General features: G+C 48.9%; 1 protein-coding gene across 2 annotated transcripts; it reads right to left on the bottom strand.

Moving 5' to 3' along the window:
* Window positions 1-204: 204 nt before the first annotated feature.
* LPAR4 (lysophosphatidic acid receptor 4) lies at window positions 205-12,963 on the bottom strand. Of its 2 annotated transcripts, none has more exons than XM_008934901.3 (2): window positions 12,666-12,963; window positions 205-1,879 (listed from the first exon to the last, which is right to left on the bottom strand). In XM_008934901.3, the coding sequence occupies exon 2, from the start codon at window positions 1,724-1,726 to the stop codon at window positions 680-682; it is 1,047 nt and encodes a 348-aa protein (XP_008933149.1). In that variant the 5' UTR covers window positions 1,727-1,879; window positions 12,666-12,963; the 3' UTR covers window positions 205-679. The 2 variants fall into 2 exon arrangements, with proteins under 2 accessions (XP_008933149.1, XP_017926343.1); XM_018070854.2 differs by lacking the exon at window positions 12,666-12,963 and adding an exon at window positions 11,710-12,155.
* Window positions 12,964-24,769: the final 11,806 nt, after the last annotated feature.

Genomic DNA, 24,769 nt, shown 5'->3' with positions numbered 1-24,769 from the left:
AAATAAATTAAAAGGCAGCTTAATCTTGCGAAAATGAAACTTATTTCAACACTGCATTATTAATTATGTTTTCTCTTATTATTTTTCTCTTCTGTCACCAAGCAACTCTTGTCTACTTTCAAAACAGTTATTTACACTTCAAACTTCTCCACACAGTAAATTCCTGTCTCTAGGAAAACCAGGCTGCACACTCTTGCAGTGGAATAAGGAAAAGCCACAAGCTTTTATTATGCCTTTTTAAGCAAACATACATATTGTGTGAAGTTACTGAGTTAACATACGATGATGCATCTCCAGAAGCCAGGAAATATTGGCAGGAATCTCCAGGAAAATGAAATTTTCTATTTCCCAACTGGTCCCCCGTCAACTGCCGGGGGGAAGAATGCCAAATGTTGGCATTTGGGGATTCAAGTCGTTCTGTTTCCTCCTTGGTTGGTGCCCGTGTTGTTGCCTATCCACGATCTCCAGAGGGAGATCCACTGGGATTTTTGTGTTTCGTGTTCAGCCGTTGAGTCCGACGGGACCACCCCCGGGTGAGGGTTTGTCTGGGGGTGCAGTCGTCCCCCAGCAGCTTTTCTTCACCGACACCACGTGTGAACCCACGTGTTGTGGGGCAGCTCTCCCACACGGGGTGTCAACCAAGAGCTAACGGGGGATAACTCCACGTGTAAACATCTCTCTAGAAATGGGATTCAGAGGTGGGGTCTCCCCCGTTGGTGATGGCCTGGTCACTCAGCTCGTCCTGCGGCGCCGGCAGCGCCGTCTTTGTCAGAGGCGTCTCTGTCTTGAAAAGAGAATCCATTTTGATCTGGGTTTTTATGTTGAACGACTTCTGGAAGGACTCTGATGTGAAGTAGTAGATGAAGGGGTCGAAGCAGCAGTTCAGGGTTGCGATGCACAAGGTGATGGGGTACATGGTCCGTGCAAACCTCTCCAGGGAGCAGTTGGCAATGGCCTGGGACCGGACCAGGGCGTAGAGGAACAGGATGGAGTTGTAGGGCACGAAGCACACGACAAAAATGGCCACGTGCACAACAATCATCTTCAGTACTTTCTCTTTGTTTGTCCCAATCTGGGACAGGGTGGCGGGTTTCCGCAGAGTCCGGAGAACTAACGAGGAGCACGTGAGGTTGAGGAGCAAGGGAATGATGAACCCCACCACCTCAATAAATATGGTGATCTTGGACAGGTAGGTTTTCCAGATACGTTTGGAGAAACCCTCGAAACAGGTCGTGCTGGTGTTGGAAACGTTGGTGGTGGAGAAGAGTGAGGCTGAAATCCCACCGCTGAGGACCAGAATCCAGACCCCAGCACAGACTATGGCAGAGTTCCTCCTGGTCCTGATGGTGCGGGAGCGGAACGGGTACACGATGGCGAGGAACCGGTCGACGCTGATGCAGGTGAGGAACAACATGCTCCCGTAGATGTTGGTGAGAAAGGCCGTGCCAGAAATCTTGCACAGGCTGTCTCCGAAGGGCCAGTGCCTGTTGAAGTTGTAGAAGATTTTAAAGGGCAAGGTGAACACGAAGAGCAGGTCGGACACCGCCAGGTTGGTCATGAAGATGGCGGTCTCGCTCCTCATCCTCATGCGGAAGCAGAAGACGAAGAGGGAGGCGCAGTTTGTGATCAGGCCGAGGATGAAAACCACGCTGTACACGGCCCCATACAGGTTGTACTTGAAGGAATCATCTGTCAGACAGGTATGATTGTTGCTGTGGTTTCCCATGCCAAGTTTGGGATGTGCTTCCAAAGGCCTTCAAAGTCTACTGCAGGGACATCCATAAAATAAGGCCGTGAGCTCGTCCCTTCCCCAGGGAACGCATTCCAGGGAGGCTGATGGACACTCTGCTACCACGGCTCCATCACGGATCCCTTCATCCTAAAGGAGAGAGAGATTTACCATCAGTCATCCCAGGTAGTTGTGCAGGAGAACACGTTCTCTTCCCTTCCCAAATTAATGGATGTGCAAACCAGACCAGGAATTAATTTTCAGAGTAACCTTTACAGATTCCACTGTTACTGAGATTTTTTGAAACTGAACACAGCACTTGCTGCACTCAACCTTTCCTTTCATCCCTCACCCTCCTACTGGAAGGAGAGTGATCCCTAATTCCAGCTTGCTGCTTAGAAACATATTTATTTAAAATCTGGGCTGGAATTGGCCCAGTGTGTTTGGAAAAAAATTGAATTGTGGACCCATGATATTGCCCAATCAAAGAGTCTGAAATATTCACCTAAACTTGTAAAAAGAGGTCAAAGAAACTGAAAGTTTTCATGTTTGCTTTCAGAACTGTGCAGAAAGGAAAGTTCTGTGGATTTTCAGCATTTTCTGCAGCAAAAATATTAAAAGAAAACCCCAAATCTATGATAACCAAGACCTGCTTTGCCTTTTTTCTACTTGAGACTGGGAGCATCCTTACACGTGTTTTTCAAAGTGAAAAATTGCCACGTTGTGCCTCAGAAATGTTTCTCAAAAACACTCCCCAAAGTCGTGTTTACCACTTTTGGAAATTGCTGCTCTTTTTTGTTTTCCTAAAAAACGTCTGCAAAAATGGTATTACTTTCAAAGGGACACCTTTTGCAAGGGTAAAATGCTTCCCAAAAATGGATTCCTTAACATGTACTGACAGCTGCCTTTCTTTTTCACTCTTTCTCGAGGTTTGGAACCTGAAATTCGGGAGATCTCGTGTTGTAAACCTTTGTCCCAGCTCAGCAAGCTTTAGAGATACGTAGGGTTGATGTAACCACATTGTTTGTTAGAAAAAACAGTGCTCTCTGAACTGTCTTGATCTTCCCTTCTTGCTATTCTGAGTACTTTTAATGCCTGTGAGGATAAACCCTTGGAAAGTCTCCCTGGTTGGAGCAGGAAGGGTTTGTGAGCTGAGGGAGGGTCTGGGAGTTGGATCGTGGGCACGGCACGTCTTGGAAACGTGGAGCAAAGCTGGGTCACTGAGGGAGGGACCTTTGCCTTGTAAACCACAGCCAACCAAATACTAAACAAAGTTTGTAATCTCCTTGTAATCTAAGAAACCTCTTAGTAGCTACAACTCTGAGGGACTTGGAGCCGAAACCCTTGTGAGGAGCAGGATCCTCTCCAGAGGGTGACCCCCTGACAGCGCAGTTTCGACAGCAAACGTGTCACTGAGTTGTGCTAAAGGTTGAAATGGCAACATATAAACAAATAAACTGGGGAAGAAAGCACAGATTTGGGACAATTTGGGGTGCAAATGGTCAAAATCAGATGCTTTCCATATGTTTTCCTCCCGGGAGAGCTCAGGCTGACTGTTGTTGTTGCGTTTGAGCTGGCGGTGGATCAGCTGGTGGGATGTCAAGTGCTGGGGAAGATGGAACAGCCACAGCTTTGCCAGGTGGAAGGTGCAAGTTCTGCCCTCAGCTGGGAATGCCTGGAGAACCACAGGCTTCCCAAAACCAGTGCTGTGACCCAGAGATGAGGCAGCACCTCATCTTCACACCCTGTGGGTTAGTTGGACATAAAGCCAAGCAGCAGGAAGGGAGGGTGAGCAGATCTCCCTTCCCAGCTGGCTTTCAAGTGACCTGAACCTTTGGACACCCAAAAAGATGAGTTGGAGCCCTGTGGGAGGGTTGGACTCAAAGATCTCGGAGGTCTTTTCCCAGCTGAAGGATTCCCTGGCTCCCTGCAGGCTGAGGAGGGAAGGGGTGCTTTGGGTGGCTTTGCTGTGCTGAGCTCCAGAACACCCCGTGGCTCTTGGGGGTGTCTCTGTGCACACACTGCACCCCCCTGAGTCAGTTCTTCCTTCCTTCTGGTGTCATTTTGAGTTGCACACCTGTGATGATGTCCAGCACCAGCAGATGATCAGACCAAGGGCAGATCTGTCCTTGTCTGGTTGATGTTGACAGTGTGGCAATGGCAGAGGAGACCAATCCCACCTTGGGGCTTTTTCTACAGCAGGGACTTCATTGTGCAGCTGCACAAGGACAGGTAGGGAGTAAACTGTTCCTTGCACCCTTTGGCTTGTGCTCATCTAGGAGTTTTTCCTACTAAATTCATGACCAAATGAACTTTGTTGTGAAGCAGCCTAAAAAAACATTTGAATTATGGAAAGTATAGCAGTAAAATCTCAAATGTGCACTTTCTTTGGATCTGTGGCAGTCTAAATAAGGAAAGGTCTTGCCTGAAAGTTAAAATGCCTTTGAGCAAGAACTTATTGGATTGAAAAGTGCACATGAGCTCCAACAGGAATAGCTGTGCCTTGGCTTAACCCTCAGCCTAAAGCATTAAATTCTTGGCTTGTACCTCCCCTTCAGTACAGAACTGCCTGTTATCTCCATCAGGAACACTTTTTGTTTATGCTGAAATGTGACCCCTGTGAGTGTGTGAAAACCAGGTGTGCCAAACTCTCCCGGTCCAGGCTTCACATCTGGGTCCTGGCTGGGGAGGTTTGAGAGGGACTGGGTGTTCTTTGAAACTTCACATAGATGGAAACCCCACCTTCCAAACTGTCCAGAGCTCTGGCAGCTCCTCAAGACACAGCCTGGCACAGCAGGTTTGAAACTCTCCCCTTTCCCACTGGCAAAGTGCTCCTTGCCTGACCCAGCTGCTCCTCACAGAGGAGAAAAGATGCTGCCTCGCTTTAATCTTTGCTCCCTGCTCTGCACCAGACAACCTCAAGGTCTCATCCCAGTTTTTTCTAGTGGGTAATCTCTGGGAATTGCCTGCCAGCAATTGTCTAGTTAACTTATGGGCTTTAAAATACAGCCTGCCTTGTTTACCTACGGAACCCTGAGGGGTTGAAACAAGCTGACAAGTGGCTTTGAAACCCAGCCATGTGCTTTAAATTCTGCAGTACGACTCTACAGATTGAGTTTTTGGAGTGTAAAATTCACTTTCCTCCCTTTTCACTAGGGATTAAAGCAGTAGGATGCTCCTCATGGACACCACGGGCACCACTGCTATTGTCTTGCTGGGAAAGAGTAAAGAAATATATTTTAAAAAACTGAGTTAACAAAATATAAAGAAGACCACTTTACCACTCTGTATTTCAGGCAGGGCAAAGCTTTAAATCCTATACTTAAACTGGCAGGGCAGTAAAGGAGGGGAGGGATGTGTTTAGAATAAATACCCTTTTCATTGTGATAATATTCAGAATATTCTCTCTCATAGCAGGGATGGTACAAGCAAACCTACAGCCACTATCACTTACTCATGTCACCCTGTTATTCAGAGTTATGGCTCAGCAGAGTAGCTCCAGGATTTGCTCCCACTTGCCCTTCATTGTAGAAATATCCCATTCTCCATGCACTGGAAAGAAAGGAAAACTTGTCCCTGTGACTTCCTATGGTGCCTGAGTATCCTGTTTACAATTCTTGTGTTTCCTCCTCCTGGCACCCCAAGAAACCTTCCAAACAGCCACACTGCAGCTTGACTCAGATCAACAACTACCTGTGAGAACAGAACTGACTGCAGGTAAAAGGCACACTTCAAAATGAAACTCTGTAATTCCATTGAGCCCATTCCCACAGATCCCATTCTCCACATGTCCAGCAAACTGAGGTCAGGAAAAACAGAGTGAAGGTCAGGACTGACATTTTTTGCATCACCACATTTTCTTTTTCTCCTGTGAGATGTCAGATGAGTGGAACTTTATCAGTGTGAATCTGCAGGACATCCATTAAATGCTGCAAAGCCTCTTCTTGTGAGGTTGCTACAGCCCTGAAGTGAAAACTTTCCAAATCTCAGGGATCTCTTGCCAGATTATGGCCGTGTGTGCTCAGGTTATCTCTTAAATCTTGAGAAACAGAGGGTTTATAGGTACAGAAGCCAAAAACTGAAGGATTCCAGGTGGTGATATTGGGAATTTGGGGGTTTCTCTGGGGTTTGTCCCCAAGTGTCTCAAGGTCACAGCAGCACTTGTTGTGTTGTCTCAGCCCCTGACCTTGGCAATAAACAGGTATTTTCCTGGGGCACAGCACGTGCTTTGTGCCTTCTCTTGACAAGAACTACATTCATGGGAGGGTTTGCCCTTCCCTGGTACTGACCCCACTGCTACAATCAGTGTGTGATGTGTAACTCACTCCCACCACCGAGCCCAGGTTACGGCTTTGCAACCACAAACTCATCCCTGCAACTTCTTGGGGTTTATTTCCCTCCTTCAGTCCACTTCAGTTAGGTAGAAGGCTCAAAAAAAAAAAGGTTTTGTTGGGGGGGAGATGTTTGATTTTTTGAAGATTTTTGTAGAGATGATAATTCTCTATAAGGCTGTAGGACTCAAATTCTTCCAGGCAGGAGAACCATAAGAAAGGTGAGATAAACTGCAGCTGTTTGAGTAGATAAAATGGAAACTGTGTGATGAAAAAGAAACTTTTTCTACCTGAAAAATTATTTGTAACTCAGTTCCTGCAATGGGATCTCCACTGACTCGTACTTTTGCTTTTTGATAAAAGTTTCATTGGGTGTTTTTGGTTGTAGAGAACTTGGAGAGAATCAACTGAAAATGGATATAAGGACAAACCTCTAGTTTGGGGCAATCTGGTGGCTGATCTTCCCCTGTTTGAGACTGTCAGGGTAGTAACTGGTTCTGCACAGCTCTGTTTTCCCAGTGTGGGCTTCTGGAAAACTGGACCAGCCCGAGCAAGTGATGCTGGATCCAGAGAAATGTCTGGGGATGGGAAATAGTTTGGGACACCAGTTTTGGGCTTGGCTCTTAAACTGACCGGTCTGTGGTCTCTCCATCCCCCCCAGAGCCTCTTGCAGCTTCCCAGTAACCTCCCCTGGTGTGGTGGGAGCAGGGAAAGGGTGGGATTGCAGGGTGGGAAGCGGAGCAGCTGCCTGTAAACAAAGCTCTATTGAGGATCCGAAGCGATGGGAAGGAGAGAAATGCTTTAATCTCTTTCATTTCCTAATCCCAAGTGATGTATTCGAGAACAGTAGGACAGGAGCAGACAGAAGTGTGACTTTGAAGTCCGGGGAAGGTTTGTGGAGCTTCAAAGAGCCTTTCTTGCCTGGTTTATCGAGTGAATGCCCGGCCGGTGTGCTGGGGAAAGGGGACGTTTTCGGGTGATTAGCATAAAAGACAAGGCAGGAAGGCTCTTATTCATGGCTTTGACACTTATTGTGCTGAGGTCCTTCAGTGCCCTCGGTCCCGACACTCCCCGGGATTTGCTGTGGGTGGAACAAGGTCTCCTGTACCTGCTGGGAAGGTGGAATTGTGAGTTACTCGCTTCAGTCAGGATTCACCAGCTGATTTTCAAATGCTCTTTGATAGGAAAAAAAACCCCAAAACACGGGATCCCGAGGCGTCTCCTTTCATTCGGCCACCACGGGAGAGCCCCAGGACCCGCTGGGATGAGGTGGGAGAGCACCGGCCACTCCCTTCCCCTGGGGTGGTTTTGGCTCCTGGGGAACCTCGCACACCCTCCAGGTTCAGCACAACCTTCTGTTGTGAACGAACTGCAGCAGGACCCCAATTTAATTCTCCTCTAGGATGGAGCAGGGAGGAGGAAACCTGAGCCTCTCCCGGAGCGAACCCTAAAGGCGCTTTGCTTTTTTCCTTTCCTTTTTTTTTTTGTTTTTAATTGCTCAGCACCGCCGTTGTCTCCTCACTGTCCTCTGAGACTTACAAAGCATTTCCTGCTCGTGGTGCCTTCTCTGGGCTGTATCTGTTTTGTATTGAGCTAATTAAAATGTTTCCTTCAGAAGAGAATAGTGAACTGCCTTACCCCACATTCAGCCACTGATCCTCAGGGCATGACTCTCTTTTTGTTTTCACTGAGAATGTCTCTCTCCATTTACATCACCCCTTTAACCCTTGACGGGCTCGGCTTTCCCCATCCACTGCAGCTTCCAGAGGGGCTGGTCCACAGCCCTGAAATGATGGAACTCACCCCCAACTTCCCAGCAAAGTTTACATTATTTTTGCTTTGCCCCTGTGGGTGGAGGGCAGCAGGAATGCTGCTTGTTTTGACCCCCAGGGCTCTCACCGAGGGGGGACTGCTGTACAATGGCATGGCTTGATTCACTGGAGAAGATTTAGATGCAAAGAAAAGGTGATGAACTGATGAAAAGCAGAGTTACTCTGTCTGACCAGGTCGTTTTCCCTCAGGAATAATGTTTGTAGTGGAGGTTGCTGTGTCTTTGATGTTGCCCTGTTTATTTACAAAGCGTGGTTAAGAAAAAAACATAAAAAATAAGCGAGTCTTGTTTCCCTGAACCACTGGGGACTCCAACAACAGGCCAAGGTTTATTTGCTTACAGTTCCAAAGGCTTTCCAGTCAGGGGCCTGCCCAACAAGCTTCCTTTCTTCGCTTTCCCTGACACAATTTCCAGTGGTTCCTTGGTGACTGCTTGGCTTTTTGGCTCCTTGGTGCCTTTTCTCAGCCACATGAAACCTCCTTTCACTGGCCTTGTCCGACCCAGTGGGATCCTCTGCAGCCCTTTTGCTGAAGCAGGAGAGATGAACTTTCACCTCTTTACCCCAAATTTATGGGCTTTTTTCCCTTCCCTGCATCCATTGGCACCAACAAGCTGCCAGCCCAGCAGCACAAACACCCATCTCACCTTGGCCAGCTGAGCTGGGTGTGAGGGGCTGTGCTTGGTTTCCATGGGGGGGCTGGGGACAGTCTTTCCATGGGGCTGGACACAATCCATGTTTAGGACCTCGAGGGATCTGTGCCCTGCAATTATTGACTGCAGGGAGTTGATAAAATAGGGCTTTATTCTCCTAAATTGGTTTATTCTGTGGGGAAAAGGGAAGGTTTGAGACTCATAAAATGGTTTGTGTTGGAAAGGGATCTTAAAGTTCATCCAGTCCCACCCCCTGCCATGGGCAGGGACACCTTCCACCAGCCCAGGCTGCTCCAAGCCCCGTCCAACCTGGCCTTGGACAGAAGTCCCTCTGACAGAGCATGGATGTGGCATCACCAGCCTTGGTTTCATCTGCTCCATGGTCTGTCCTTGCACCTGGAGATCCCCAATTCCTTCCTGGAGCTGCTGGATTCCCTGTTCCCCTCAGGACACGTTCCCCAGCAAGGAATTTGGAGCATGACTGGGGTTTCCATGTCATCTCACCTCACCTGTGTGGAAAAGCATTCAGGTCCTGAAAAATATCCTGTGGTGTCTGATGGAAGGGTGTGTGAGGGAGCACAGGGAGAACCACAGACAGTGAATTTGCACTAAAGTGTTAAAATAAGTAAGAAATGACTCCATACTGCAAAAATATCAAATCCCAACCAACAACAGATGTTTCAGCAGTGAAGTTTCTTAGAAATCAGATTGCTAACCATGAGTTGAGAGCAGGGGAATGACATTTTGTGTAAGGGATGGATGCTGCTTTTACTGCTAAATATGGTGATTTCCACTTGCAAAACGCAGGCTGGGGTGGAAGAGGGTGCCTTATCTGCAGGTTCAAGACATGAAAATGGGAATATTATTAGCTGAAAATATGAGGTGTGATGTGGCTGTCTGTTCACAGCCATAACAGGGGCTCCAAGTACAATGAGATTGTGTTTTGTCCAGAGAAAGAACCTGCTCTGCTGCCAGCACCCACCTTTGTCTCGGGGCTCAGGGACTGATGAATGCCCCTTAATTCCACTTGCCAAGATAAAGAGACTTTTCTTTTTTTGCAAACCCAACCCATTACAAATAATTCAGCAAACTTTCCTGCAGCTGGGGTCAGCTAAGGCTGGGTTGGCTCTAGAGCTGGGTGGATCTTTACCCCCTTTTATGGGGCTGAACTGGGAAGCTGGTGCAGGAGGAAGCCTTGCAGAGCCACTGTCTGCTCTGGGAATAAAGAACTCCTCTTTTCAGGGAGAGAATTTCCCTTTTGTGAAAGGTGGTGGCTCCTCTTCCCTGAGACTAAATCGGATCCTTATTTAGGGAGGAGGAGCAGAGTGAGCCTCTGCACACACACTTGACCTGGAAAGACCTCCTGAGGGTGGCTGTGTGCTCCAGGAGCCAACCCAACCCATCCCAGGCTGTGATGGGATGGCTCACTGTGTCTTGTTTGGGATCCTGGAGCACTGTGAGCCACCAGGCTGGGACTACCACCCCCTCCACCAACACTCAGACACCAGGAAAGAGCCCCAGATCCCAAATATGCTTTAAGCAGAGTCAGGGACAGCTGGCACAGCTGGATCCTGGACACTGGAATCGATCTCCATGGCTGCAATGGCCACGCTCCAAGTGCCAAGGCAGCACCAGCAGAACAGAATCCAAATTGCTTTGCCACAAACCCTCCCACAGGGCACCCTTTCCTCGGGATCTGACTCAAGGTCTGGCTCAAATTGCCTCGATTCCTGCCCTGGTGCTCCAGCCATGAGGTCACAGCTGGAGGGGGGAACCATCTTACAGCTGGGAGTGCATCCTCTCCCTGCACAGGGAACGTTTCCATCCCAGCTCCTCAGGAGGCTGAGCTGCAGGTTTGCACATTTTTGTGCTTCCTTAGGATGCTCTGAATGAGAGTTGAGGGGACTTGAGGAGTTACTTGTGTCTGTGCAGAGCTCCCCACTCCAGGATTTGAAAGGCACTGATTTTTATCAACCGAGGAGGATTCTCATTTTCAGTCATTTAGAAATGTGTGCTCAGCCTCCCCTCCCACCCCTTCCTCCCTCCCTCTCATGTGTTTCAGAATTTTCTTTTAAAATCCAGAGGCTTTGAACCCCCCAAACCACCCAGGTTTCCTGCTTGGTTTGTTTTCAGCTTTGGGAATCCTCCTAAGGGAAAGAAGATGGAAAAGTGCTCTGAGGGGGGAATATCCTTATCACCCAGCTGTGAACTTTGCACTTCCCATCCTCTGGATTTTACTGTTCTGCTCATGTAGGGCAGCAACACAAAACCCACACACGACTGTCTCCTCTCAAACAAAGATTAGGGAATGTCATTAAAATCCTAAACTTTTCCTGCAAATTCTTTTGCAGTGGGCTTATGTTGTGTTAAATCCTCTTTCTTCTAAACAGCTGAATCTTTAAATCATGTGCTCATCATTCATTTTACTTCTGACATGAGTTTTTCTATCTGCTTAGAGCTGTATTTGATTTTTTTTTTCTCATTGAATTTTGCAGCTTAAAAGCAGTAGATTTTAGCCATAAATGAAAACCAAGGTGATACTTTTTTTTTTCGGGTTTTCGGTCTAAAAATGTATAACTTGATTCCTAATTTTAACATAGTTCACAGGAACCAGCTCTCCATTACATGAAGCTGAAAACATCTATCATTGTAAACTGAAAGTCTACGCTTATGCCACATTTGCATACCACCCCTTTTTTAAGCTTCAAGTGTCTTTATGATACTGAGTTAAAGTACAAAAGAAAGCTGGAACCAAGGGCTATTTTTCTCTAACACAAAAGAAGCAACAGCACAGAAAAGTCCTTAATTTGTCATCTGCGGTGCCACAGCGAGGGTGACGGGGGGAGTGGGAACGATGCCCCTGCCAGGCTGGGGAGCAGCTCACACAGCGATTACTTCCCAAAACTTGGAGCTCATCTTTCCCCCTCTCAGCAGACCCGGCCGCCCTTCCCGTCCCAGCCGCAGGGAGAGGGAGGACAAAACTCTCTAATCCCGGCTCCAGGACAAACCCCGCTAATCCCGGCTCCAGCCCATCCCGGCTCCAGCCCATCCCGGCCGGTCTCACCCCCCAGATCCATCCGAGCCTGAGCTTTAGGAACCACCGCGACCCTGCCCTGAAATCCGGCTGCTTTTCCCTGACTTGGGAAGGGTTGGGAGCAGGGACTTACCAGGGCAGCACCATTCCCAGGGCTCGCTGGTTCAGCGGGGTCCCGCCCTGACAGCCCCCATGGCTCCTTTGTGGAAGGCGGGCCGCGTTATTCCCACGCGGAAAACCTCCGGGCTCGCCGGAGTTGAGCCGTTCATCCCTAAGCCCCGCGGTGGGTGGCAGCCGCTTCCCGGCCTTTGTTCCGACAGGGATCGGCGCTGCCGAGCTCTGCCATCGTGTCTGGGGAAAACGGGACGCAGGAATGGCCCCGATGTCTGGGCAGGGGGAACTCTTGGGGGTCTCCATAGGAAGCGCTTTCCATTGGGCAGGGATGTGTTATTAGCGCTGAGCCCGCCCCCGGCGGGGCTCTGTGGGTCCCTCTCGCGGGGCACTAGCCCCGGATTCCCTTCCAGAGCCTCTCCCAGTTCGGAATTAGCAGTTTAAGGACAGCCCGACAATGAGCAGCGCGGATTTCCTGAGCAATTAGCTGGTGGACCCGGCCTGGGAGAGCGTGCCCGGTGGGAAAAGCGCTTTAGAGCTCGGATTTTCCTTTCCACGGCTGCAATTGTTTTGCCTTCCAATTAAAAAAGTGAGCAGGAGAGGGGGGAGCTGGGAGTCGGGAAAGCAGTGGGTAAGACTGGGAAGCTGCAGAGCAGAGCTGGCCATAAAAATAAAGTATCTTTCTGAAGAGATTTAGAAAGGGGGTGTTCGTTAGGTTGGGGTTTGTCGTGGGGGGCTGGGTGTTATATCTTCTCAAAGGAGCTGACTAAAAGTCTGGGCTCTTTTTCCCCAGCAGCTTGCTCTGAAAGCGCTGGATTCCTGCTGGAAAACCGGTCAGCTTTCCACTTCCAGGGTCACCGTTCCAAGTGCTCCAGGGAAGCGTGGCTGTGTCCGCCCGGGAGCTCCCCCGGGAGCCGCTCGGTGAATCTGCCCCCCAGCACAGCCCCCGCCTAAAAGCTGTTTATTTTTCTCTCTTACCTTCAATATCAGCCCTTCCACTGGGCACGAGGATCCTCTGGCAGCAGGAACAGCTCAGCGGCTTCATTTGCTGCAGCCGGTGCCCCTTTATTTCATTTTCAGCCTCTCTGGTTCCATAGGTCTGCGATCCTGGGGCTGCTGCTAAAGCCCAGCCTCCCACCTAACGCGTCTCGCTCGCATTGTGTTTGTCTCTCCTCTTCCTCCGCTCTCCTTGGCTGTTCCCACAGGCAGCCAAGGCCAGTAAACAACTCATTGTGAAGCTGGAGCTGATGTTATTCCTTGGGCTGGTGGCCGCGGAGTCGCCTCTGCAGCACCAGCTGCTGCCACAGGCTTTTATCCAGCCATGCAAATAACTTCCTGAATATCTCATGTAACAGCCCAACTGCAGGCTGCAAAACCTCAGCCTCGCGGAGCTCACGGTTTAACCAAACCTAAAAACAGGAGCGTGGATTCGGATTGAAAATGGTGCCGGGGCAGATGTTTCCTGCTCCTCGGGGTCAAAGGTCCATTTTACTTGTTTAGCTGCTGAAGGGACAAAAAAAATGTGGGTGAATGATGAAGGGGTGGCCGAAGGCATCGGGTGTCACCGGTCCCAGCTGAGTGTGGGGGCTGGCAGAGGGCTCAGGATGTAAAATCCAGTCTCGTGGCTTTGGGCATTTTCGGGCTGGTTTTGTGGAAATCCTGATCCCCGGGGAGACGAGACTTTCACACCCATTCTTATGCGAGGCTGAGAGCTCTCAGTGGGGACCGATTAACCAACACCTCGGCGATTGAAATCGCCCTTTTTGGGGCAAAGGAGGACGCGGGAGGCCGGGGGTGCTGACACAGATTAGAACGAGCTCACTGAAACCCTTCGCCGATTAACATCTTCTGTCTGAGCCTCCCAACTACCAGAGCTGGGCAAACCCATTAGAGAGGCGACTGGTGACTCCTGGAAGATTAAATACGATATAAATCTTACAACAGAACTTGTGTGCCTCTCGCAGCATTTGGGCAGAATGTGGTGACTGTGCCAGCTCTGCTGCTGGAAGGGACCCAGGCAGCTGTGCCTGGCTGGGATGTTTGCTTTCTCTCCGGAGTTATTGGTTTAATTAAAGACTCCTAACAAAAGTCTTCAGCTGTTGGGAACTTCAAGGGCTGGGAGAACTCCTGATAATGTTACCTCTAATCTGTCAGGAGACTGGGAATGGTATTTCTGCCCCTTATGGGGTCCATCCTTCTAAACCATTGCAGTGGTTCCCGCTTCATATCCATCTGTGGTTGGCATTGAATCCAAAAGCATCTCTAGTGAGCAGGTTATTCAGTCGCCACTTATTTTGGGGCTTGTCTGGATTTTTTTTCTTTAGAAAGGAGCATTTATTTCTGCTAGCTATAGCCAAAACTGGTAGCTGGAGAAGTGGAATCTCTAGGTTGACCCATGATGCCACTCTCCAATCTCTAGAGATCACACACACACACACAAAAAGTAAAATCTCAACCTTTTTCCTTATGGAACATAAAATTTTTGGTGTTGATGAGAAAGAAAATATCCCCAGAGCAAGATATTCCTGCTGCCCTGCAAGGCCCATTTCTCAAAGCAACACACACACAGGCCTTTATCCTTCTCCACACCAGCTCAAATAGGCCACAAGTTGTGCTATCAACCCACTCTGTGTCTTTTTTCAAAAATAAATAAAGTACAAACATTTCCAACGAAGTGCCCTTAACATGGGGTTTATTTGCCAAACACGAAGAAAGGAGAGGCTGCCTCTCTTCTTGGTTACAGTTACAGGCAAGTGTTTTCTTTAAGATGGAAAAACAATGAATCGACTCCTGGGCTCTTCATCTCTGCTCAGCCCATTTGGGGTCCCCACCCTGATCCCATGGTGCTCGGCCCAGACTGGGGACAGGGAGGGATGTGGTGAACTCTCCTTGTTAAAATATTGGCAGCACATCAATAATCTCGGGTTATTTTGGAAAACAAGGGAAACTGGGCTGTTATCTTATTGGAACCCGAGGCTGCTGAGAAGGCACAACGTGTTTGAGCAGCAGTTTTCCCCCGTTTGCAGTATTTTCTGATTCCCCACTGCTATGATGCTTCTGGGATGTCTCTGGTTGTGTCACTGCTTGGGTGGCTTTGGGACTGGCATATGCACTTTCCATGGATTTCAGCCACACAGGCATACTTGAATTTAAGAAATAATTTTGCATTTCCCAGCTTAATTCTTCTGCTGTCAAACCCAGTGAATATTTTCTGTAAAACCATGCTTTGTTGTGCCAATTTTCCTACTTCAGGGCCCTTAGGAGCACTCAAAGGAGCCAAAAAGCAGAACCCAAATCAAAATGGCATTTAAAGGCCACTAGAATATATATGACAGAGGCATTAACTTGTCCCTTCCCTCCTCTGTTCATTGGCAGGAATCGTTTCCTTCCTGTGCTTTCCTGCAACAGCAGAATTCATTTGTCATTGGGGAGGTAAATATTTCATGGCTTTGGTTCATCCTGAGGCTTCCATGGAACCTTCCATCCAGAGAGTCCATGAACAAGCTAAAAAGGGTGCCAGGAATGGCTCCATGGAACCAGGGGGGTTTGGGATCCCACCTGGGGAAGGAGGTACCCCCACGATGCCAAAATACCAACTCTTTGTGCTTCAACTCTTGGATTTAGGAACTTTGCCTGTCTGCAAGACATCCATGGTATCTTGTGTCATTCTCTCATCTAACTCCCCAAGCTTTCACACTTTTAAAGCAGCAGCTTTAGGACCACAAGTCCTGTGGGATAATGTTTAATGTCTGGGTGATCCCAGAGGGTCGTTATTGGGATGATTAACAGCTTCAATTCTGTTTGAATGGGCCTTTTCACTGAGGTGTTTCCCAGCAAAACTAAAAGAAAAAATCAGTAATACTGGCATTTTCTTGGGGGGGGGGAGGGGGTAAGGAAAAAAATCACTTTACAGATGCTGCAGTTGGTGCTGGAAGAGATTTTAAAGGAAAATTCCTGAGCAGATGTAGCAGAATCAGGTTGGAGTAACCTGGTCTAGTGGAAGGTGTTCCTGCCCATGGCAGGGGATGGAATGAGATGAGGCTTTAAGGGCCCTTCCAACACAAACCATTCCATGATCCTATGATTCTGTAACTCTCCAGGAGCTCCCAAATGCTGTGGTGTTCACCAATTCTCGATGGTTTGTCAGGGCTTCTGTCTGAAATCTTTTTTGAAGAGTTTTATAACACAGCAATCAAAAATCACTTTGGAAACAAATGGAAGTTCAAAGCCTCATCCTGTTCAGTTTTGGGTTTTTTAAATGTACATTTAGAAGGAGCTTTTTAATACTTTTAAGTGCTGTAGAGAGATGGCAGAACAGAAAAATGAAAGCAAGTGCCCATTTGAAGCAGTCCCCTTGCAATTTTTAAAAGGCTTCATTTAAAAATCCTGGTTTGTTATTTATCAGCACTTAACATTCCATTACTTCCCTATCCAGCAGGACTTTTTTACTAACAGATGCCAGGACTTTTCTTCTCCAAATGTTTAGGCCTTTCTGTATTAAATGCACTTAAGCAAAGGCAGTAGATCATGAGCTGCTGAAATGTGTTTCAGTGTAGGAAAAGTAAACCAAAAATTCGTGTTTTTTGCTGGCTCAGGCAAATTCAAAGCTCGAGTGGCACCAGGGCCTGAACCTGAATATCCTTCCAGACCTTGTGTTTTGTCCTCAACCTTTCCTTTTATTTGCCAGGGGACTGTCACCCTCTGGCCAGAGCCCTGTGTTTGTGCCCTGCCTCTCCCCTGCTTTCCATGTCCTGCAGTAATTAAATCTGGCTCTTCCAAGGTTGTCTCAGCCATTTCAGAGCCTTTAATTTCTCTTGTTGATGGAGAAGGGATTCACTTTGCAGACTTACTCTTCACCTTCCCCATAACCTGGAGCGCTTTCCAATTTGCACGACCAGATCTAGTCCCCAGTGTCTCCCTCCAGAAACCACATCCAGGAGTCACTCCTGGCCAGAAAGACATTCCTGATTATTCTCTCCTCCAGAACAAGTTCAGACACTCACTGTGTCCTAATTTGCTGTGGGATCTGGGTGTGTTGGTCCTTTTTCCCCAGACAAAGGGGCAGTTTCCCAGCCCTGCAGCCCCAGAGCCGGCGGGAACGGGCACTGTTGTTTTGAAAGAGGCACCAGTGATCCTGAAATCCTGCCCCTGGGAGAGGGAGCAGGTGTTTCCCAGCAGAGCCTCTGCCAGCACCAGCTGAGCAGAGCCTGATTCCCGAGCTGTGACATCCCTCCTGTGGTGTCTGACCATGTCCAAGGGGACACTGGAACGTTTCCCTTTGCGCTGGGGAGCAGAGAAGGTTCGAGTGAGAATTGGGTGAAATAAAGTTGGTTTCTTCTTTTTGTCTGAATCCCAGTGATATCCAAGTAGTGGCTCCTATTCCAGGCACGGTGGAGCCTGGTTTTTTAGCAGGGGTAGTGGAACATGATCCTGCCCATGGTCAGGGGGTTGGAACTGGATGATCTCTAAGGTCCCTCCCAACCCAAGCTGGCAGTGCCAGCAGGAGGTCCCGTGCCCATATTCCATCCCTCCCAGCCTCCCTGGGCTGATGCCAAGGGGTGCCTGCAGTCAGACTGGAACGGGACATCAGCAAGTGCTGGTCTTTACTGGAGTAACCTGAATAACCAGGAGGATTGGGAAGCATGAAGAGCCATTGCAGGGCAGTAAATGAAGAGAAGCCCAACAGGAGATGTCCAGGCAGAGCAGGGGCAGCATCTGGGAGCAGTGAAAGGATATTAAATTTCAACAAACCCAAAGACCACAAGGAGTCAGTGAATATATTCTGTGTTCTGACAGCAAAAAATCCAGGTTTGGAAGGGTTGGAGCACCCAAACAATTGGAGGCACAGCCAGGCAGGAGCACAATCCTGCTGGGATGAATAGAAGGAAGAAGCAGCTGAATATCAGGAAGTTTTCTAACAATGAGGAGTGTTGAGCCTCAGTGGAGGCTCCCAAGGGAAGTGGGAAAAGCCCACATGGGCTGAATAATGGAAAACTAGACAGAACTGTGGTGTACATATGATGGAAAGAAATCCTTCAGCACAGTGATGGGCAATTCTTAGTGAGCAGAGCATTGATGTTGTTGTTGATAATGTCTTTAGGTGCATTTTTGAGTCACAGATTTAGAAAAGCCTTGGAAAGCAGGGAGCTGGGATGGGAGGTCTCTGTGCAGGTCCTCTCCCCACAAGGTGAGAGGACAATAACCCATGTTATTGTATTACCTAGGAGCTGGTACAGCCTGTGTTTCCCCCCATCTTCTCCATGGATGCCCCTTTTGAGTGTTGGAGAAATTCTTTGCTGTGGCTTCTCTCTGCCGGAGGGCAGGGTTGGGTGAGATTTTGGGAAGGAATTGTTGGCTGGGAGGGTGGGGAGGCCCTGGCACAGGTTGCCCAGAGAAGCTGTGGTTGCCCCTGGATCCCTGGGAGTGTCCAAGGCCAGGTTGGACAGGGCTTGGAGCAACCTGGGCTAGTGGAAGGTGTCCCTGCCCATGGCAGGGGTGGCACTGGATGAGGTTTAAGGTCCCTTCCAACCCAAACCACTCCATGATTCCATCTTAACCCAAAAGACTGTTGGAGCACGACCAGTGTCCAGCTCACAGGATGTGTTTTCAGCCCCCCTCGAGGTCCAAACCTCTGGGCTGTCCCTCTCCCAGGGCCCGGCACTAAAGCTCATTAACGCGGCTAATCCGGAGCTAATCGTGCCCCGCCCGTGCTTTTCTGTTGCACAAACTCTCCCAGTGTTATGCAAATCAAAGTGTTATTATTCCTGCTGCACCCCCTGAGCTCCTGCTCTCCCCAGCCCGTGGCTGGTGGGACTTTGGCCTCACCTCTGTCTCGTTGCAATTAAGCTTCAGTTGCTCCTGCTCTGGAAGGTTCCCCATCGTGGATGTTCAGGGGAATATCCGACTGGCTCTGTCGGTAGTGCCCTTGTCTGACAGCTTTGAGAATCTTTCTGTGACTCATGGACGTTATTTTGGTCTTAAGTTGTTTGTTTTTCTGACTGAAAAGTGGTTTCTGAGGGGAGAAATATTCATATTTAATGCCTAAGGGTTATGCCTTTTTTTTCCCCAAAGCTTTTTCTATCCACAAAATAATTTCTTAAGGTTTCTTCTGCCAGAGACTCAAAAAAGTGCCCTTGTTCCTACAGAAAGTAGGATGTTATGTGGAAAATAGCAGTAAAGAGGAAAGATTCTGCTAATGAGGCCTAAGTGTGTTGCCACCTAACCCAGAAATGATAGGAAAAACATATGATGAAAACGTTTTTATTCCTGAGGGAAGAGGAGTCTGGAGAGGCAGCTCACCATGCCAGGGGAAAGGCCACCTTGTCCAGGAGCTTCCTAGATAAGAATGGAAACCCTTGTATAACATTTCCCTTTTTTACCAGAGGAGAGGAATCCCTTTTAGAAGCGTTGTTTTAAAGAGGGAAGCAGCACCAACAGGGCCAGGACTATATTTTTTTTCCTTTTGCCTTTTTCCTCTTGACTTGTGATGTCTTTCCAAGCCTCAGGAAGGCACCACTGCCCCCCATGCTGCTCCAGGGAACAGCTCTCCGTGAAACCTGAGCCCCTCACTCATAATTCATGGGCTTCCCATTTGATCAGCACTAAGGGAACAGGGAAGGACAAATGCATCTCCCAGGATTCACTCCTGGTTTCATGTCTTCCCTCCTTTGCTGTCTTGCTTCTCCTGTGGGAGAGGATTTACTTAGGGCAAGGGTTTTACTTCACATTTAATAGTGGTTGTATTGACTGAAGGGAAGAGACCAAAGCAAATCGACCCCTCTAGATTTACATGGTCTGATTAATGTCTTTCCTGCTGGTTTCTTGTTTCTTGCACTAATTATTAATCATGATGGGCTCCCCCAGGGCAAACTGGCTGTGGAATGGGGGGAAATAGGATGCTTTTTTTGTTTATGATACACCTGAGTGCCTCCTACCCAAGCTCCATGGGCTGGAATATTGTTGTATAATCCAAGTCCTTGTTTTCCAGTCAGGGCAGCACCTTCAGCAGCTCTCAGCTCCATCCTGGGGTTTCCAGCTCCAGCTGCCATTCGGGGCAGGAAGCAGAGACCAGCACACCCAAAGGGAAGCACTCAGGGAATTCAGGGAGACAGAAAGCAATTAAACAGCCTGGAATTTGTCCAGGTCCTCGGGGTTGTCACCCCATCTCCTGCAGAACTGTGACAGCCACGCGTGGCCGGGTCCCTGCGCTGGGTCCCCTCGGCGAGGGGCAGTGGGACCAGCCCTGGGAGGGGTCTCGGTGCTGGGCCAGACCCAGCTCCATGTCCAGCCCTTCCAGGGCAGTTTCCCACAGTGGCACAGGGAGGTTTTGCCTGGGGAGCTGTGGCTGTGGCAGTGCCCTGGCTGTGCTCGGCTGCAGCTCACGGTAAATATTCCCATGAGGATTCGAGGTGACCTGTGGGACCATTACTAGCAGATCCTATATTTATCCTGACACTGACACATCTTTAAATAGCACAGTTACATGGCGGGTCCTGCTTAAAGAGTTCACTACTCTCACTTTTGCTGAGTGTGGTTCACTGAAGCAGTTTGAAAGGGAGCAGATCCTCCCTAAATGCTGCTTTGATCCTACATTTTTCTGACCAGCAGGAGTTGCCAGAGCCTCTCCCTTCTCTGCCCAGTCGTTGTTACACCTCTTCTGCAAACATTACTTCCTCTTTTTTTGTTTTCTTTAGTTTTCCCAAACCACCTCTCCTATCCTCTTCCAAAATCCTACTGAACCTCTTCCAAATTCACAGAATCCCAGAATCACTGGGAGGTGGGAAAAGCCCTCCGAGGCCATCGAGTCCAGCCTGTGCCTGCTCCCCACCTTGTCCCCCAGCCCAGAGCGCTGAGTGCCACATCCAGTCCTTCCTTGGACACCTCCAGGGATGGGGACTCCTCCACCTCCTCCCAGTGTTTGAGTGTTCCCTCATCCCCAGCCCTTCTGGCCACGCTGCCCTCGCCTGCCAAGCACGTGCTCCTCCCCTTCACCTTGGAGTAAATGACTTAATCCTAAGGATCCCTTGGGAATTAGGGTTTCACTCCTTTGGCTGGGGTGTCCTTCAGCCTTGGTGACATCTGTGTGCAATGAGAGTGACAGGAAACTGGAGCCTCTTTTTTTTAACTTTTTGTTGGCTCTTCCCACTCCAACTCTGCTCCCGTCGACTTGTGGTGCTGCTGATGCATCTCTGGTGACAGGAGCACTTGGCAGGTGCCTGGGGCAGCTGCTGCCCCTGATGCTGTGCCCACTCCTGGGGAGCTGCTGGCCTGGAGGGTGGAGAGCACAGCCCAGGGACCAGTGTCTTGTGTTTCCCAGTCTTCCTTTTTTATGTGCTTTTCTTTGTCTTTGACTGGGTTATGTTTTAATGAGGACAGTGACATCAAGCAACAGCTTTTCAACACCAACCAAATACCAACCTTGGGATGGTGAACTAGAATTAAAGCTGTTTTGGGTGGGAGCAGCAGCTTTAAAACCATTTTTAGGTTTATTTTAAATAATGTGCCTTTATCTGGAGAAAGAAGGGAGGAAGAATCTTTATAAAGCCACCTAATGGAAGGGAAAAATTCCCCAGTGCATGAGCTCAGTTTTGCTTCCTCTGCATGTTGTTTGGGCTGCATGAGGGTCACTTGGGATCATTAAGGTTGGAAAAGCCCCCTGAGATCATCAAGTCCAACCATTCCCCCAGCACTGCCAATGCCACCACTGACCCATGTCCCCAGCTGCCACATGTTTATTGAACTCTTCCAAGGATGGTGACTCCACCACTACCCTGGGCACACTTTCCATGAAGAAATTCTTCCTGATGTCCCACCTGACCCTCTCCTGGCACAGCTGGAGGCCGTTCCCTCTCCTCCTGTCCCTTGTTCCCTGGGAGCAGAGCCCGACCCCCCCTGACTCCCCTCTCCTGTCAGGGAGTTGTAGAGCCAGAAGGTCCCCCCTGAGCCTCCTTTTGTCCAGCTCACTCTTTGCCCAGCCCTGGAGTTAAATTTTCCCCTTGTTCCAGAGGAACACATGGTTTTGCTTAGCACTGGGAAGGAATTACAGCCCAATGTCTTGAATGTGGACGTGCCAAGGTAAGTAATCTCTGCTGTGAGCTCAGCAATCAGAGCTCGTGGGTATTTGTTTTCCTATGTATAGATTTACCAGCTGCTGCTCTCTGACAGCTCGGGATGTTTTCTCTTTTCCAATCCAGACGTCACTGCCTTGTTTCACTGGGTGGTTTGTCACCCCACGGGCAGGGGGGAGCTGGGCATCTCACGAGGCTTCTCCTCCACCCAGGGCAGGGTCCAGCAAGGAATGCCAATTTACTGCTTCTACCAAATTTACTGGGAGGGCAACAGGTACAAAGAGGTTTTTACACATCCAGCCACCAGAAAAGAACTTACAGAAGTTCTTAATACAGGCTGTTCAAAATACCAGGGGATCCTGAAATCCAGGGATGGATATTCTATATTAACTTTTCTGAAATATGCAGCTTATGTTTGTTTAGAGAAATACATGTTTGCTTAGAGAAAGATATGTTTATTTAGAGAAATACATGTTTGTTTAGAGAAATATACATTTGTTTAGAGAAATACGTGTTTGCTTAGAGAAATATACATTTGTTTAGAGAAATATGTGTTTGCTTAGAGAAATATACATTTGTTTAGAGAAATATGTGCTTGCTTGCAGAAATATTTTTGCTTAGGGACCTGTATGTTTGATTAGAGAGAACAAGGGAAAACCTGACTGTAAAGATGTGTATTTTCTCTTGTGAGATTCCTGAATATCCTTTGGGATTCACTTTGATTTGTGTTTGTTGCATTCTGAGGGAAAGCTTGGCAGAAAGAACATATCCTGGAGCTGCCACAACGAGATCTTGAATTTTGTTGTTGGCAGGTGGACATCTGTGTTCCCAAAGCTGTGGTAACTCTCAAAGGCTTCCTGGTTTGCTGGGTGTCACTGGGCCCTGCCAGTGGGTCGTGTAGCTTTACCTACACCAACATCCATGGCTGGATGAGGACAACTGGCAGCTCTTTGTGTTGTTTGTGGTTCAAAGCAACAGTTCTCCACATGCTTTACACTGAAAAACTGTGGTTTGAGCCACAACTGTCAGATTTACCCAGCCTGGCAAGAGGTTCAGGTGCGGTAGGAACTCCTTGGTAAAAGAGGAGGAAGGTTTTAATATACAAAATAATTGTGTTTTGCAGAACTGCCTTGGCAGCACTGACAGACACAAGGGTTTGAGACCATTTTGTTGGCTTTGTATGAGTTGCTTCTACAAATAACAATGATTTCACTCACTGGCATTAAGAATTTGCTTCCTAACTGATGTCTGAACATCAGCCATGTGTGGAGAGAGCAGTGGAGCTGATTTAGGCTGCAAACAGAGCCCTCCAAAGCTGAGAAATCTGCATGGTTTTTGCACCAGAAAGTATATCTTCTGTATATTTTCTTCATATTGTTTTCTCCACGAGCTGCCACTCCATTTTGGTGCACAGGATGATAAAACAGGACTTGAAAAACTGGCCAAGTCTTACAAAGAAAGAGTTTATCTAGTTCAGAGGGGTTTTTCCTGCCCAGGTTTCAAGTGGTTCCTCAAACAACAGCAGTGGAGATTCTCGGGACAGGTTGAGAAAATGCAATTTAAATGCAATTTGGGAGTGTTATCACTGACCTTTATGGTGCAGAGAAAAAGAGGTTGGAGATATGGCTCCCAGCTCATAATCTGCTGACTTCAATGGCTGTTTGTTTCCCTCCTGGAGCTGTTTGCCATGGATAGAGCCATGGAACAGGTTCAAGGTCTGTGTAGGGAAGCACTGGGAGCAGCCCAAGGCTCAGCCTGGCTGGACTCAGCACCTCGCCTGGAAAAGCTCAACCTGTGCTCCTGGCACATGTCTTGTCTGTGCTCCAGAGACCCACAGGCCAAGGGAAAAGGCAGCTGGCACCAAGCCTGGCATGGCTGCAGGGCCAGCACCCAGCGAAGGCCGTCAGGGAGCAGAGCCAGGCACGGTGGGGCACTGGGATGTGTTCCCTGGCTCCAGGCAGAGCTCTCTTCAGCCTGGCAGAGGCACAGAGGATGGTACTTATGTCCCTGCCCTCCAAAGGGAGTTTGGAAGCTGGGAGGGAGAAAGGAAGGCAAGTCTCTGGTCCCTTCTCCCTCAGGGAGCAGCTGGTGCTCCCGGGGAATGAGCAGGAGGGAATGTTACACAAACCAGGACAAATGATATAAAGGGGGAACACAAATAGAGCCTTGGAACACAAATAGAGCAAAATCTCTTCTCATCAAAGCTCTGTGAGAACAAGCTGGCAGGGGTCTGGTGTCTGGGCTGTCCCTCAGCCCGTGCACCTTTGGGTTGGTGTGTTTGGGTGAGTTTTCCTCAGTCTGGGAGGATTTCTTGAGCTGCCTCGGCTCTGAGTCTGCCCCGAGCTCTGTGTGGAGCACTGAGGTTGCTCTCAGCTGAGCAGGTCTCCACAAACACTCGGGGCACAGAGAAGTGACCCAGCAGCCGGCCCAGCCCTGGAACCTGCCGGGTAAAAATAGCCTGGCTGGGGCTGGGAGATGAAAGGAGCCACAGCACGGCCCCCAAACACAAACCCTTTAATGAGGCCGAGGCACCAGGGCTGGACCAACAACTCTGGGAGATCTGGTAGCCAGGTCAGATGAATGGAGCACTTGTGGAAGGGGGGACGTGCCATTTGCACAAGCGGGAGATGGCGCAGGGGAAACAACAGTCAATGAAATCCTTTAAAAAGCTCTGCTTTTCCAGGCCACGTTCAACATTTAAACTGCTGCGAACTCGATACCTCCACGTTCAAACTCACTCCATGACAGAAGTGCACAGAAAGGGGGAGGGAAACTCGTTTGGCTTGATTTTCAGGTAAACTTAGACTTCTCCAGGAGCTTTTTTCCTGGCTTTTCATAGTTGTGGAAAGCAGGTAATTCAACACATTCTTAGAGCCTCACGATGGTATCAGGGCCCGTCGTGATGAGAAACATTGAGGGGCTGGAGTGTGGCCAGGGAAGGGAACAGAGCTGGGGAACGGTCTGGAGCACCAGGAGGGGCTGAGGGAGCTGGGGGGGCTCAGCCTGGAGAAAAGG

Source organism: Manacus vitellinus, unplaced genomic scaffold, assembly GCF_001715985.3.
Source record: "Manacus vitellinus isolate BGI_N305 unplaced genomic scaffold, ASM171598v3 scaffold_19_pilon, whole genome shotgun sequence".
In the NCBI taxonomy this organism is placed as follows: domain Eukaryota; kingdom Metazoa; phylum Chordata; class Aves; order Passeriformes; family Pipridae; genus Manacus; species Manacus vitellinus.
This window is presented reverse-complemented; position numbering and strand designations above follow the sequence as displayed.

What these genes read in the sequence shown, in the direction of transcription:
- LPAR4 (XM_008934901.3), bottom strand. Translation starts at nt 1,726, where the DNA reads ATGGGAAACCACAGCAACAATCATACCTGTCTGACAGATGATTCCTTC.